The 14,932-nt window shown below is 41.2% G+C and overlaps 1 protein-coding gene across 1 annotated transcript; it reads right to left on the reverse strand.

Moving 5' to 3' along the window:
* Nucleotides 1–3,888: 3,888 nt before the first annotated feature.
* LOC113361854 (tax1-binding protein 1 homolog A-like) lies at nt 3,889–5,924 on the reverse strand. The gene is made up of 3 exons (XM_026604948.1): nt 5,661–5,924; nt 5,369–5,585; nt 3,889–4,696 (listed from the first exon to the last, which is right to left on the reverse strand). Exons 1-3 carry the CDS (start codon nt 5,910–5,912, stop codon nt 4,047–4,049), a joined length of 1,119 nt encoding a protein of 372 aa, XP_026460733.1. The 5' UTR covers nt 5,913–5,924; the 3' UTR covers nt 3,889–4,046.
* Between the last annotated feature and the right edge of the window lie 9,008 nt (nt 5,925–14,932).

Here is a 14,932-nt window from a genome sequence, read left to right on the forward strand (position 1 = left end):
ATCTAACTAAAACTAACTACAAACTGAAAATAAAGAAGAGTCCTGCTCAGATCCACTCCAAAAGGAGTAGATCCGAGCAGTTGGAGATCGCCGGAGTTGGAACTGGTTTGCCGGGAGTTACAGTGAGAGAGAGGAGAAGGAAGGAAAGGGGATGGGGATTGCACCAAAAATGATTGAATCCATTTTCCTAACCATCTAAATAATGCTACTACTGTTTACTCCACTTGATCCAAAAAGTGGCAGTGTGCTGCATATTCCACTTTACCAAGCATGTAGCATTTATCGATAGGATGATACAGTACATATCAATTTAGAAATGTTGTGATCAAGTGCACTAGGCGATCTCTGACTTTCTAAACCTCCAGCCACCTTGGCCAGTTCCCATCTCAATTGGAGTTTCTAACCCACGGCGTGTGGTTCATAACAGGCTTGCTGACTTCGGTGCAATCAAAAATGCATTGGTATTAGTTCAAGTGTATATTGGTAAATCACACAAATTCCTACAAATCAGTGAAGCGTGGAGACTAGTAGTGTGAGCGTGACGGAGTTGAGAAAAAATTAGTCATCCGTGTTCTTGCTGCTGCGAACATGCTGTTATCAGAATCAGATCGATTTTAGTTTTGGCATAATCTGGAAACCGTTTCACATATCTTGGAGATCAAAGTCAGAACAAGTGTTTTTAAAAACAGATTTGAGATGTGCTCTTTCAGAAAGCCAAAGTGTGTTAGTATGATGGTTTAAACATAGCATACTAAGCCAGTGAAGGAATTTCAACTGTTGTTGGTCCAATACTGATGTCAATAGTGATGTACACTTTTCTCCTGATTTGGTTGATCAACCAAGAAGGTGCATATTCGGTTTTGTGCTCTAATATACAGGTGTGCGTGAGGCTACGATATTGCTATGAGGAAGAAGTTGGCTACAGTATTGGGATTTGTCCAAGGGTATGTTAATTCTTCTTATAAAAACCAAGAACGCTTTCGGGTTTGGTAGAAGAAGTTGTTTACAGAGCAAGAGTAGAGGCTAGCGGCGGCGTTGATGGAAAATCCATTAAACAGAGTTTTCTTCCGATTAGAAGTTGCAGTTTCAGGATCAGATGTGGGTTATGATGAAAGTAGTTTTTCTATCAAGTGCGAATCTTTACACATAGCTTGGAGATCAAAGAGAAGAGAGACACAGATCTGAAATTTTCATAATGACTTATCCTCTAAAATCTAAGTTATCTCATATCCAGAACTCACAGATCAAACAGTGTGTCAGTTGCACTTCGGACATGGTGTAGCAGGTGGCTGAGGAACTTATTCGGGTCATAGCTAGCCAGTGCTTCTTATAACTGCACGCTCACACTTGTTGTTCTCAGAAAAATCTGGCTGCAAAGTTAATAAAGATGATGGATTTGGTGGAAACATTTTTTTTTTTTTACAGATATTCAGTGCCATTGAATGCCACTAACTGAAGAATATTTGTTGAAATGGGTGGATCTGTAAAATGTTTAGCCAATGATGATAATGCTTGTTGCTTATTCATAACAAAGACTTGTATTGCTGCTGCAGATCAGTTTTGAATCGTAATAACATTTTTACTTGTATTTTTCATTTTCATTATACTGTTGAGGTCTGAAATAGAGATGTGTATAACAAGACAGTAACCATCATCCAAGCAAAAAAAAATGAAATATAAAGTTGATTGATGAAAAACTGCAAATTAACTTTTGGATTTGTTATCTGAACCATCAAATACCAAGTGTGTTAAGTGTTAAAAACACTGCTGATTAGATTTTGGAGACATCTTTATTAAGTATCTTCCATTGCTTTCTCGTCTGAAGTCCTCTGCCACATTAACATATACAAAGAAGCATCACTGGGTACCCAAAATCCTATCAAAAAAAGATCTAATTAAGAATATATGGTGTAGAGAACCTGTTCAAACCCAAAGATGGTGATTAACTCAAAAATTGCGTCAAACAAATTTTGTAACTCGGTAACAAAGACAAAATAATGATAAGCATAAAGGCTAGTTTGGTATTGTTGTGAATATTAGAAAAGTGTTTTTTCTGTTGTGATGTGTTGTGCTATGTTACGAAAATAAAGAGGCATAACGTTTGGTAAACTAGAATTTAAAAAGCGCCGTGAAATTAACAAATTGTAAATTCTACGTGGTTCATTGGTATCTTAAAGTGCTGATGCAAAGTGCTGATGCTGTAGTGTTTGGTGCTAGTTGGTTATTTTGGTGCTTCATCACCAACTTTCTCTGACTAGAATCACCAAACCAACACATTCTAAGTACCAAAAAAAATGGCACAATTCCACCCACATTCTAGCCTATGATCAATCGGCAGTACCCTCATATAGGAGAGTTCCACTGGCCAAGTAATAAAGATAAGACAAGACTACATCCTTAATTAACAAATCCTATTAAACTAAGCATATTGAGACGTGGGAGGTTGGGATTCTTTCGGCTATTGAACTAACTAGTCTTTGGTATCCTGTAAATACAATTTGCTCTGACAAGCAATTAAACATTTTTTTCCTCTCAATCTTACACATTAACTTCGTAAAAGTGCCACTGTGTTGCATATTCCGATTAAATGGTGTGAAGCTTCTCACTCCTCATTTATCAATAGGATGACACAGTACATATGAACTTAGAAATGATGTGATCAAGTGCAGTAGGCAATCCGTGACTTTCAAAACCTCCAACTATCTTGTTCAGTTCCTATCTCAATTGGAGTCTTTAACCCACGCGTGTGGTTCATAACAGGGTTGTTGACTTGGGTGCAATAAAAAATCCATTCGGATAAGTTCAAGGGTATATCGGTAAATCACACAAATTCCTATAAATCAGTCAAGCCCTAAAATTTCCGTAAATATTGAGTGAGGGTGGAGGATAGCAGTGTGAGCATGACGGCGTTGAGGGAAAAAACAGTCACCGGACGTCTTACTGCTGAAAACGTGCCGTTTATCATTCAGATGGATCGGAGTGTTGGTATTATGTGGAAACCTTTACACATCGCATGGAGAACAAAGGTAGAGAAAACTGAAAGAGATTTGAGAAATTGTCATAATGATTTTTCCTCTCAAATCTATGCTTTTCCTTTTATCTTTATCTTGATAAAATGCCGCCCAATGTCTGAGTTCTAGTCTTGGTAAGATACGTAAAATAAATGGTGCTTGATATTTTGATTGTCTTTGCACACAATATTCAATACGACCAATGTTGGATATTATCATTTGTTGGAAGTTTGCGATCATTTTTTAGATCTATGTTATAATCATTGAATTAGAGATGTTTTAAAAAAAAATTGCAAGTTTAAATCCATAATTCATACATTAGCTTCTCACTCAGTACCTCAAAAGCCAAATTTTTTATGGTTAACTCGTTTAGTGCACATCAGGATTCATTTGATGCTGTCTAATAACTCGTTTAGTGCTCCATAAATAAACAGGGTTTGCTGCTGGGCTGCCCAAAAATCCATTATGATTAGTTCGAGGATATATTGGTAAATCAGACAAGTCTTTATATAAATTAGAGATATTTTGTAAAAGGGTCGTAACTTTATTGTCAAGTTACGCGAATAATCATGGAGCGTGAAGCCAATACATCCTTATCTAGCTAAGTATTAAATGAATTCAAAGAAAGTTTTAATATTTGTACACCAGCATAGGTATACGATATAATTGTTTATAGACATCGTGTTATAGTAAATTTTTAGTCATACCTTAGCTTGCAAACATGAAAACTTGCTACTTAAAGGCAGTATTCACAAAGTTATAATCCTCCTTCGAAGATGGAAAGCAGAGTCAAGTATGGGATGTTAAAATCATGTGCTTCCCATCTCCTCAGTCAGATATACAAAAACGAAAACATAGTCAAAAGAATAACATAAGATAATGAACAACACTAATGCATTTAGTTATATGTACATCTTCTGTTCTCAAGATGATGACACAGGAAAAGGAATACGGATTTAAAGTCATGCCCCCCAAGCTTGGGAGCGCCCAGAAAAAACCACATAACAAAAAGAGAATATTTGGAAGAAAACAAGATTAAAAAGCAGCCCAATCATGAAAAGGAGAAGACACTTGCGAAGAATCTCCTGCCCCAGGTTGCGAGACAATGGGAACATCATTAGGAGAAGAAGAAGGAGGACCCTGCTGATACAGGCCATCCCCAAGATCGCCGAGACCATCACCAGAAGCAGCTTTACCATCTCCCTCTTGCTCATCAGCATCTCTCTCTTCCTCATCAACATCGTCCTCGCCAGCTTCCTCCTCACTGCTACCTTCCTCTTCTTCGACAAACTCTCCCTCATCGCTGGATTCGAGTTCCATGAACTCGTTCTCGGGAACGAGAACATCAGGACGAGTGGGAATGTTGTTCTCAGTAGTAACACGATCGAAAATATCTCTAGAAACCCTATTACATACCCTTTGCGCTTCGTGACCAGCATTAGTAAGCTGGGCTTTCTTGCGACGCTTCAACAAAGCATACATGGCTTCCATGGTCCCCTTATACTGCTCGACCTCTGCCCTTACGCGAGTAAGCTCATCATTCGCCAAGGAGAGTTTTCCAGATAAATCAGCCTCCAACTGCGAAGAAGAACCATCACCACCGTTGAGCATACCCAACTCTTGTTGTGACTTCTCAAACTTCTCCGTCAAAGAATTCAACTCAGCTCGCAAGCTCTTCCCGGTTTCTGCAAAGAATAAAATACGTCAAAACATCTAAGAAAGAAGACGAACCACAAAAACCAAGATGAGAAACTAAGGACATCTTCCTTATGCATAATCATAGAATCTAATGTCTTCTGATGTTGATCTACCCAACTAATATATTTAGCTGCTGCCACCCTGTTCTCTTCAATTTCACTTAAGGCTCTATCAAAATCATCATTGGCCTTGATTCTAAGACGAGTCCGGATCTTCTCAAGGATCACACGAAGTTCATGATTCTCTCTCTGACAAACTCGAAGAGCCTCAACCCCCTCTGCGACAGCCTCATTCTTCTCATTAATCAAGGCAGCCTTTTCACCATTCAATTGCCTAATAACACCTCGAAAGCGTTGGGCACGAGACCTAGAAGATCCTATAACTGCGAATAACTTCCTAAATTCAATCTTGAGATGCTCATACTTGATCTTATAATCTTCAACATCATCTTCAATATCACCCTCCTCATCCTCCGCCAACATAAATTCTTGTCTAAGAGAATTAAAATGAACAAGAAGAGCATCCCTATCTTGTTCGCAGGAATAGCGAGATCAGACAGATCGAAGACCTCTGCAAGGAACCTCGCGACCCTCAACTAAAAAATTGATCCCTAAAAATTAACGAGAGGCGAGATAAAGAAGGAAGATATGAAAACATACCTGCAAATATATCATTCCTAACTTGAGCATCCTTCGCAGCATTCGTAGCCGAAGATAATTCATTATCAAGCCTATGGCGATCCTTCTTAAGTAGGGAAACTTCTCCTTGAAGATCTGCAACCTCATTTTTGAGGGAAGACATCTGAGAGGACTGAGCACGAACCACGTTCGCTACTTTACGATAATTCATGATCTGAGCAATAGCGCGCCTAGAATTCTGAAAGGCGGGACAGATCAAATCAATAGGGCGACTTAACCAATTAAGGAAAGAATCACCAAGCAGGGAACTCACCAAATAATCAAACGCGACATGCTGATCAAGGGAAAGCTTGGAGAAAAATTCCCATCCAGACTGAGAAGCATCGGCAGAAGGATGAGAAGCGAGGTTCAACGCCAATTCACGAACAGGGGAAAGGCTGGGATCAGACATGGAGAACTGGGAAATATAAGATATCTTGGAAACAAAATCCACCGAAATGCTATCGGAAGAAGACCTTTCAGGCGACATCGCACGAGAATAATGGACAAAACCGCTCGAGCCCATTCCCCTATCAAAATCCGCGATTAGGAACTTCTCAAGTGAAGATAGGGTGAAAGGATCATCAGTATTGGTAGACAAAGATGCGTTGGTAGATCCCAGGGTCAAAGGGTTAACTACATTGATAAGAGGTTTATTTTTCGACACACCCCTGAACTTATTCCTTCTCTGGATGGATTTGCTAGTTTTCGCCTTCTTAGGATTAGGCAAAATACGAGAATCCTCGCGAACAAACTCCTTACCATCGCCCTCAGCACCTTCTTCGCCCTCTCCCTCATCATCAGTCTCCTCACCATCATGAGCAGGCTAAATAAACATAAGAAAAGATTGGTGAAAGGTAAACGATAAGATGCATCCACAAAACAACGACCCCTCTACCTTTTTAGAACGCGAAAGCGTTTTTCCCGACTTCGCCACATCAAGCTCCTTACTCTTCTTATCAGCAGCAAGCTTCGCCTTTTTCTCAAGCGAGATAGACTCTTGCGACAACTACAAATTCAAAGGAAGCATATGAAAAACCATCAGACAGGACAAAACAAGGAACAGGGAAAAATGCATACGCAATCTTCCTGATCAGGCCAATTAAACTTCCAAGGACAGTACACAAGAGTGCCCTGACCCACAAGTGAAACATCTGGAGCCGCCTGAGGACTCCCATATGGAAAACAGCCCCATAAGATTGGACCCTCAATAATCAGTAAAAATTCATCCAGCTAGGGTCACTTGAATGACGAAGAAGGTTATTAGTGCTGCTATGCTGATCCACAACGTCCATAAGCTTCTTCATATTGGGCTTCAACTTCGCCCTTGTCAAACGAACACCCCAGCGCCATCCTTAAGAACCCAATTTACAACGTACTGTTGAAATAAATATTTAACAGTATAGTCCTAGGGATCATACGGTTCCTCTATCTCAGGACAGAGAAATTTCCCAACACCATTCGCACGAAGTGAAAACTAGCGGATAATACGAATTGCATCTCCACCTAACTGATAAGCAGCCCGATCCATCCTCGCGAGAATTTGGTAAAACAGAGGAACCTCAAGAACAAAAAGAGGGAGTGGGAGGCCAGCCTTAAGTTGCCCGAAAGTGACGGGAGTACGAGTCGTGCTCCATGGGCCCTCTAAGATCTTCTTCCCACTCATAGGAATAGTAGGCGATGAACCGGGTGGGACAATAACCTTGAAACCTTTATCCTCCTGAACGGCTCGATAACTTTCTAAAACATCAATCCATTTTTTAGCAGCCTTACATTTTGGGGCTGCATCAAAGTATGGGTATGTTAGAAATTCAAAAACATCTAAAAACAATAATGACATAAGAAAGAAAATCATGAACACTAAGTGATTAACTGAGGCAAAACTAACTTACCCAGAAGAGGACGGAACAACAGGAGCAGAAGCAGTCATGTATTGATCCGCCATGAAGACATAAATGAAGAACCGAAAAGACCAGTTTGAAAAGGGATGACAAACATAAAGAAAAGTAACAAAAATAAAAACTTTCATCTTTTACCTCTCTCCTAGATATTTATCCGAAGAAGAACAGTAAAGACATGCCGCTTAAAGAGGAAGAAACCGCTAACACGTATAAGCAGTTACGCGTAAATTACAGCAGCATGTCGGGTAAGGCAGAGGAGACGAAAAGACAGGCCTGACACGAGGAATCGACCAGAGATTCTCGCATTATTCAACTTACAGAAGAACTACGCGAGAAGAGGCAAAATGTAAGGGCGAAATATCGCACAGAGTTAATCCACAACCTTGCCTCTGCTAAGACATCCATTAGCATGAAGAGGAAAGAAACTCAGCGAAGAATAATCACGCGATAATAAAGAAGACATACGAAGAACAGCCATGTGATTGATACAAGGAGATTCCTACCCAAATGGGCGCGAGATGGTAACATGAGAAGACATTGAAATCTTCCCAGAGCATGGCGAATGAGATAAACTGATATAAGATCAGCATAGAGATTTTGCATGTGATCATCTGTTGTCTTCTACTGATATATTTGCCGATATAAGGATTCAAATAATGAATAGAGAGTCATGTTCCTAAGAGAGAATTAAGTCAAGTAAAAGAATCAAGAACAGTCATAAAAGAAAAGCCATTAGAGTTCATTCCAAGCTTTGTTTCTTCCATTGTTAGTTGTTCAATACCATTGTAATCCTTGTAAGAACTTCCTCAATCCAATACAAAGTGTTTGAGAAAGATCATACTAGTGTCAAGTGGTGTATAATCTCATTAATGTCAAAGTTGATTCTCATGACTTAGGGTTTTTGTTATTATCATCTCATCGGGTGTAGCTATCGGATTTTCGGTAGTTACATCACCACTACCACCACATCCAGATGAATAGTTGTAATATTAGTTTTAGTTTTGTTTGGGAAGCTTTTCATATAGCTTGGAGGGAGATATTGATCATGATCAATCCTTGATTGTCATTATGACTTTTCCTCTTAAATCTAACTTCTATTTTGTAGCTGATGAACCAAATAAATGATTAAATGTGCTATTAGGGGGTCGAGATCTACTATCTGGTGGTGCAGTTTACCATTAAATGGTGATTACATGTAGCATTAGATGTCTACAATGTTCTATTTAACAGTCCTCTCTGCAAACTTGTTAGTATTTATAATCCATGATTTCAGTAATATGAATCAATTAGAATCTAATTTGGAAATTTAGTGGCCTCTATTATGATTCTAGTATTTGAAAATTAGGTGAAGAGTGGGTATAAGAAGTTAATGAGTCAATCAATATCTCAAATGGAATGTGTAAATCTTTCCAGGGTTCTGGAACAAACTTTTGGAAAATTAGTCGATCTGAAAACATTTGCATAGGCAAACATTAGTTTTAGACCTGTATGGGCAACTACCCAGCATGAATAGTGTGGATCCAGTTGATTGGCTTATTTTTTGTGGTACCATGGAGGAAATCTAAGGGTTCACTAGGGGCGAAGATTCCTAATTTATTTAGATTGTTTTATCGATTTGCGATATGCTTTGGACATTTTTGAATCTATAAATGATGTTTGTTTTTGACATTGAATATCCTTTCTCAGGGGAAGCATTGCTACGTGTGTAACAACTAAGACAACTACAGTACTATTGAAGATGTCAGTTTCAGAGAGGAGTCTGGGGAAAGCTTACTCTAAGGCGTTTAAGAATAATAAGTTCGGTTTGAAGTTGGCGAAGCTACTTTATAGGTCTAAAAGATTCAGATAAAAAGCCTAATACTGCAATTATCGAGCAAATGACAGCACATAGTGATGGGAATTGACGGTTATGTGCCAGTACTTGTATCGCAAGGAGGATGTAGCAGATCTATATGGAGAGTGTGGGAACAGTATGATGCTAGGGAGTAGTTTTACAGTTTTCATCAAGAAAAAATATGAGTGTGTCTGATGCACGCTTGTATAACACATTTCGTTCCTTCAGTAAAAAAAATATCTTGCACGTACTACGGTTACTGTTGTACTAAGTGTTGCTGATCAAGAAGAGCAAGTACTAAATGGTGGATAACGTATAAGGATTTTGAGAAGCATAAACAAGTTGAAATTGACGTCTTCTGCTAAATAAGCAACAATTGTTGGGATATGTCATTGAGATGGAAGAGGAGAAAGCCGAGTATTCTTTTGAGGCAGTTGAGTTTATTGTAAGAAAAGAAAGGTCATGGTATAGAAGAATTGAAACAACTAAATCTGCTTGGAGGTAGGCTGGTTACTGATTCCACACTAGCAAATTTAATGGGAATATTATACACTTGGAGTTGCTCTGGGATTCACAATACTGTGTTGATTCTGGTTGAAACCTTCAACCTCACCAAAATAAAAAAAAAAAAGTTAGGAATTTCCATTTTTGGGTGTTCAAGGTTCCCTACATGGATGAGTACGTCCATACGTCTTCAGTATTTGGTATATATTACTGTAGATGGGTGTAATAAGTGCGAACACCTTCCTGCATTTGGGGGACTACAATCTCTTAGAAATCATTACATGGAAGGATTTGGAGGTACCAAAGAAATTGGTAATGAATTCTATCAAAGCTGATTGAAGAGTTGGTTGTTGTGCAAATGACTAAGAAGAACGCACCAATGTAGAAGAAGCTGTGCAAATGGTGCACTGAGTAGTTTTACTTACCAGAGAATTTCAGTTTCACGAGGATGTCTGTGACGGACCGGAAAATTACGCCCTTAGCGCGTTGCCCCGCAGGCCGTAATCTCCCCGGTGCGCCATGATGAAGCTACGGGCCGGGCCTTAAGTCTAGGCAAATGCTCGCCCATTTGCCCTTGCAAGCATGCTCGTAAAGCATGATTGTGGATGACTTAGCTTCCACACCGTTCCAAACTTACCCTTGTCCGCTAAAGGGTCTAGGGTCATAGGCCAAGGCCAATGCATTTTGCATATATTGCTGGCTCTGCCTCAACGTAGGAAGTTCATCACTGAATTTCCTATCTAGCTGACCAACCATCATACCGCCAAGTCTTGTCCAGGCGTAAGCCTTGGATTTTGGCATAGTCTACCCCATTCCCTTGTCATTCCCTACCGTATCTTGCTTACCAACTCTTCGCAAGTCTACGCAACTATAAATGAGCTTTAAGCATCATTTATACTCTTCCGGATAAGCTATGAAGCTTACTTGGTACATAGTCCGCATATGCACCTTCAACCAAGTACCCCTCCATATATATGTCTTAATGGAATTTCTACAAATATGTTTAGGGGAGGAGATTGACATGCATGCTTCACTGTTCATCGCAATGATTGCGTGCAATGATTTTGCATAATGATTTCGCAACATTCGTCCGGCCATCCCTTTCTGACACACTCTGCCGTATTGCACAATGATTGTGCAACACTGGTTCCCGTTGTCGCACTATGATCGTGCGACATTCTATTCGATGTATTGCATAATGATTATACAATAATCTCTCGTCCATCCCTCTCTAGTCTGATGCACAATGGTTGTGCGATATTGGCTCTAGGCCAATAACTTTCGTGATGCGGAATGATTACGCTGCAAACTCAAGGCCACCTACCCAACTGGCTTAATGAATCATGATGATGCGAGATTTTGTTCTTGGACAAATGCCACACATAATGCGTCATTTTGGCGCGGTATTGGCCTTAAGCCAATCTACCTCTTGCCAAACAACGGAAGCTTTGAATGAAGTTTCATCTCATGCCATGACGCATCTTTTAGCATGCGCCATGCTAAAAAACACGGGGTGTTACACTCTTCACCCCTTAAAAGAATTTCGTCCCCGAAATTCAAAACCAAAACTATTGTGGACAATCTCTTTGGTTTGGATTTCCTGAGCAAAATTCCCATACCAGATGCTCATAAATCACAGATTTCTTCAAGTTATCATGAACAACAATTTTGAGCTTCTGAGCACATGTTCCATACCACCTGCCCAGGAATCCAAAAGTGCTCACAACAATACCAAGAATCGCAATTGGCCAGTGCCAAGATGATATCTCGACCAGGTATTCTGAATCGTGTCTCATACCACCACCCAAGAATCCCTAAAGTTCACAAGGTTGAAGATGTCATCAAAATGACAAGGTTTTATCACAGTACTGTGTGGAACAGTTTTCCAGTTGCCCACCGTCCTTGACGGTCATCCAGGTTGCCACTCGTAAGTGGGATGCTAGTCGGGCCTGACATTGCACACCATTGGCCAGTTTCCAATGTGTGTGGATAATCAGTCCCACTGTCTACCCACCGTCCCAGACGGTCTTCAGGATATCCACTTGTAAGTGGTGGGCCACTTAGGCCAGGTAAACTCACAGTACTTAAACAAGCTCAACTCGATTCGCAAAGTAACTGGCGTAGCAGTTACAAATTCCTTTTCGCGCAAACGTTGGCATACTATCCAACTTAATTTTTCCATTAAGAAAAATACTCACCGATGAGTCCACTCCGCACAAGTCCCTAGTGTTTTCTCGGAACTTGCTCTGATACCAACTGTGACGGACCAGAAAATTACGCCCTTAGCGCGTTGCCCTTCAGGCCGTAATCTCCCCGGTGCGCCATGATGAAGCTACGGTCCGGGACTTAAGTCTAGGAAAATGCTCTCCCATTTTTCCTTGAAAGCATGCTCGTGAAGCATGATTGTGGATGACTTAGATTCCACAGCGTTACAAACTTACCCTTGTCCGCTAAAGGGTCTAGGATCATAGGCCAAGGCCAATGCATTTTGCATGTATTGCTGGCTATGCCTCTACGTAGGAAGTTCATCACTGAATTTGCTATCTAGATGACCAACAACCATCATACCGCCAAGTCTTGTCCAGGCGTAAGCCTTGGACTTTGGCATAGGCTACCCCATTCCCTTGCCATTCCCTACCATATCTTGCTTACCAACTCTTCGCAGCTTGATAGGAAGTATGAGTATCCCACTTGCTGGCATGCAACTAAGCCTCATCAAGCATGGCCGTAATCATCTCTTGCATCGATCTACCGAGCTTAGATGATATGAGGGGCCAACGTGCTGGACCAGCAATGCTGCAGCTCATTGCGGCTGCCTACGTACCTTTCTCTACTCTAAAGGGATCCAGCAAAGAACGTAGTTCATCCTCGAAGGGACAAAAACTTAACCAACTCGTTTGCAAGGCCGTAGCCTAGCAAAATATGGTAATGTCCTGGTCCGTAGGCCATTCCGTCAAAGATGCATAATGATTATGCATCATCGGGTCCACGACATGGCATAGTGAAGCCTATGCATCAAATGCCCTCTTCGCAAGGCTACGCAACTATAAATGATCTTTAGGCATCATTTATACTCTTCCGGATAAGCTATGAAGCTTACTTGGTACATAGTACGCATATGCACCTTCAACCAAGTACCCCTCCCTATATATGTCTTAATGGAATTTCTACAAATATGTTTAGGGGAGGAGATTGACATGCCTGCTTCACTGTTCATCGCAATGATTACGTGCAATGATTGTGCATAATGATTTCGCAACATTCGTCCGGCCATCCCTTTCTGGCACACTCTGCCGTATTGCACAATGATTGTGCAACATTGGTTCCCGTTGTCGCACAATGATCGTGCGACATTCTCTTCGATGTATTGCATATTGATTATGCAATAATCTGTCGTCCATCCCTCTCTAGTCTGATGCACAATGATTGTGCGATATTGGTTCTAGAACAATAACTTTCGTGATGCGCAATGATTACACTGCAAACTCAAGGACACCTACCCAACTGGCCTAATGCATCATGATGATGAGAGATTTTGTTCTTGGACAAATGCCACACATAATGCGCCATTTTGGCGCGGTATTGGCCTTAAGACAATCTACCTCTTGCCAAACAACAGAAGCTTTGAATGAAGCTTCATCTCAAGCCATGACGCATCTTTTAGCATGCGCCATGCTAAAAAACACGGGGTGTCACACTCTTCACCCCTTAAAATAATTTCGTCCCCGAAATTCAAAACCAAAACTATTGTGGACAATCTCTTTGGTTTGGATTTCCTGAGCCAAAATCCCATACCAGATGCTCAGAAATCACAGATTTCTTCAAGTTGTCATGAACAACAATTTTGACCTTCTGAGCACATGTCCCATACCACCGGCCCAGGAATCAAAAAGTGCTCACAACAATACCAAGAATCTCAATTGGACAGTGCCAAGAGGATATCTCGACCAGGTATTCTGAATCGTGTCTCATACCACCACCCAAGAATCCCTAAAGTTCACAAGGTTGAAGATGTCATCAAAATGACAAGGTTTTATCACAGTACTGTGTGGAACAGTTTTCCAGTTGCCCACCGTCCCTGACGGTCATCCAGGTTGCCACTCGTAAGTGGGATGCTAGCCGGGCCTGACATTGCACACCATTGGCCAGTTTCCAATGTGTGGGGATAATTAGTCCCACTGTCTACCCACCATCCCAGACGGTCTTCCGGATATCCACTTGTAAGCGGTGGGACGCTTAGGCCAAGAAAACTCACAGTACTTAAACAAGCTCAACTCGATTCGCAAAGTAACTGGCGTAGCAGTTACAAATTCCTTTCCGCGCAAAAGTTGGCATACTATCCAACTTAATGTTTCCCTTAAGGAAAATACTCACCGATGAGTCCACTACGCACAAGTCCCTAGTGTTTTCTCGGAACTTGCTCTGATACCAATTGTGACGGACCGAAAAATTACGCCCTTAGCGCGTAGCCCCGCAGGCCGTAATCTCCCCGGTGCGCCATGATGAAGCTACGAGCCGGGCCTTAAGTCTAGGCAAATGCTCTCCCATTTGCCCTTGCAAGCATGCTCGTGAAGCATGATTGTGGATGACTTAGCTTCCACAGCGTTCCAAACTTACCCTTGTCCGCTAAAGGGTATAGGGTCATAGGCCAATGCCAATGCATTTTGCATGTATTGCTGGCTCTGCCTCTACGTAGGAAGTTCATCACTGAATTTCCTATCTAGCTGACCAACCATCATACCGTCAAGTCTTGTCCAGGCGTAATCCTTGGACTTTGGCATAGGCTACCCCATGCCCTTGGTATTCCCTATCGTATCTTGCTTACCAACTCTTCGCAGCTTGATAGGAAGTATGAGCATCCCACTTGCTGGCATGCAACTAAGCCTCATCAAGCATGGCCGCAATCATCTCTTGCATCGAGCTACCGAGCTTAGATGATATGAGGGGCCAACGTGCTGGACCGGCAATGCTGAAGCTCATTGCGGATGCCTACGTACCTTTCCCTACTCTAAAGGGATCAAGCATAGACCGTAGTTCATCCTCGAAGAGACGGAAACTTAACCAACTTGTTTGCAAGGCTGTTTTGTGAGGTGAGTCTGAATAGTAAACATGGACTAGTCTGTATATAGAGTATGAAACTGCCTTTTCTTTTGAACTAAGATCTCACATTAGAGTACAACCAGTCCAAGTGACACTGATACTCATCGCACCATAACCTCCTCCTCCATCTTCAGTCTTAAGGTAAAATCGGACTTGGGCCGCATATAGGCCCGTTAATATATGTTCCAACCAATTTATCACTTGTCT

This window comes from Papaver somniferum, chromosome 3, assembly GCF_003573695.1.
Source record: "Papaver somniferum cultivar HN1 chromosome 3, ASM357369v1, whole genome shotgun sequence".
NCBI lineage: Eukaryota > Viridiplantae > Streptophyta > Magnoliopsida > Ranunculales > Papaveraceae > Papaver > Papaver somniferum.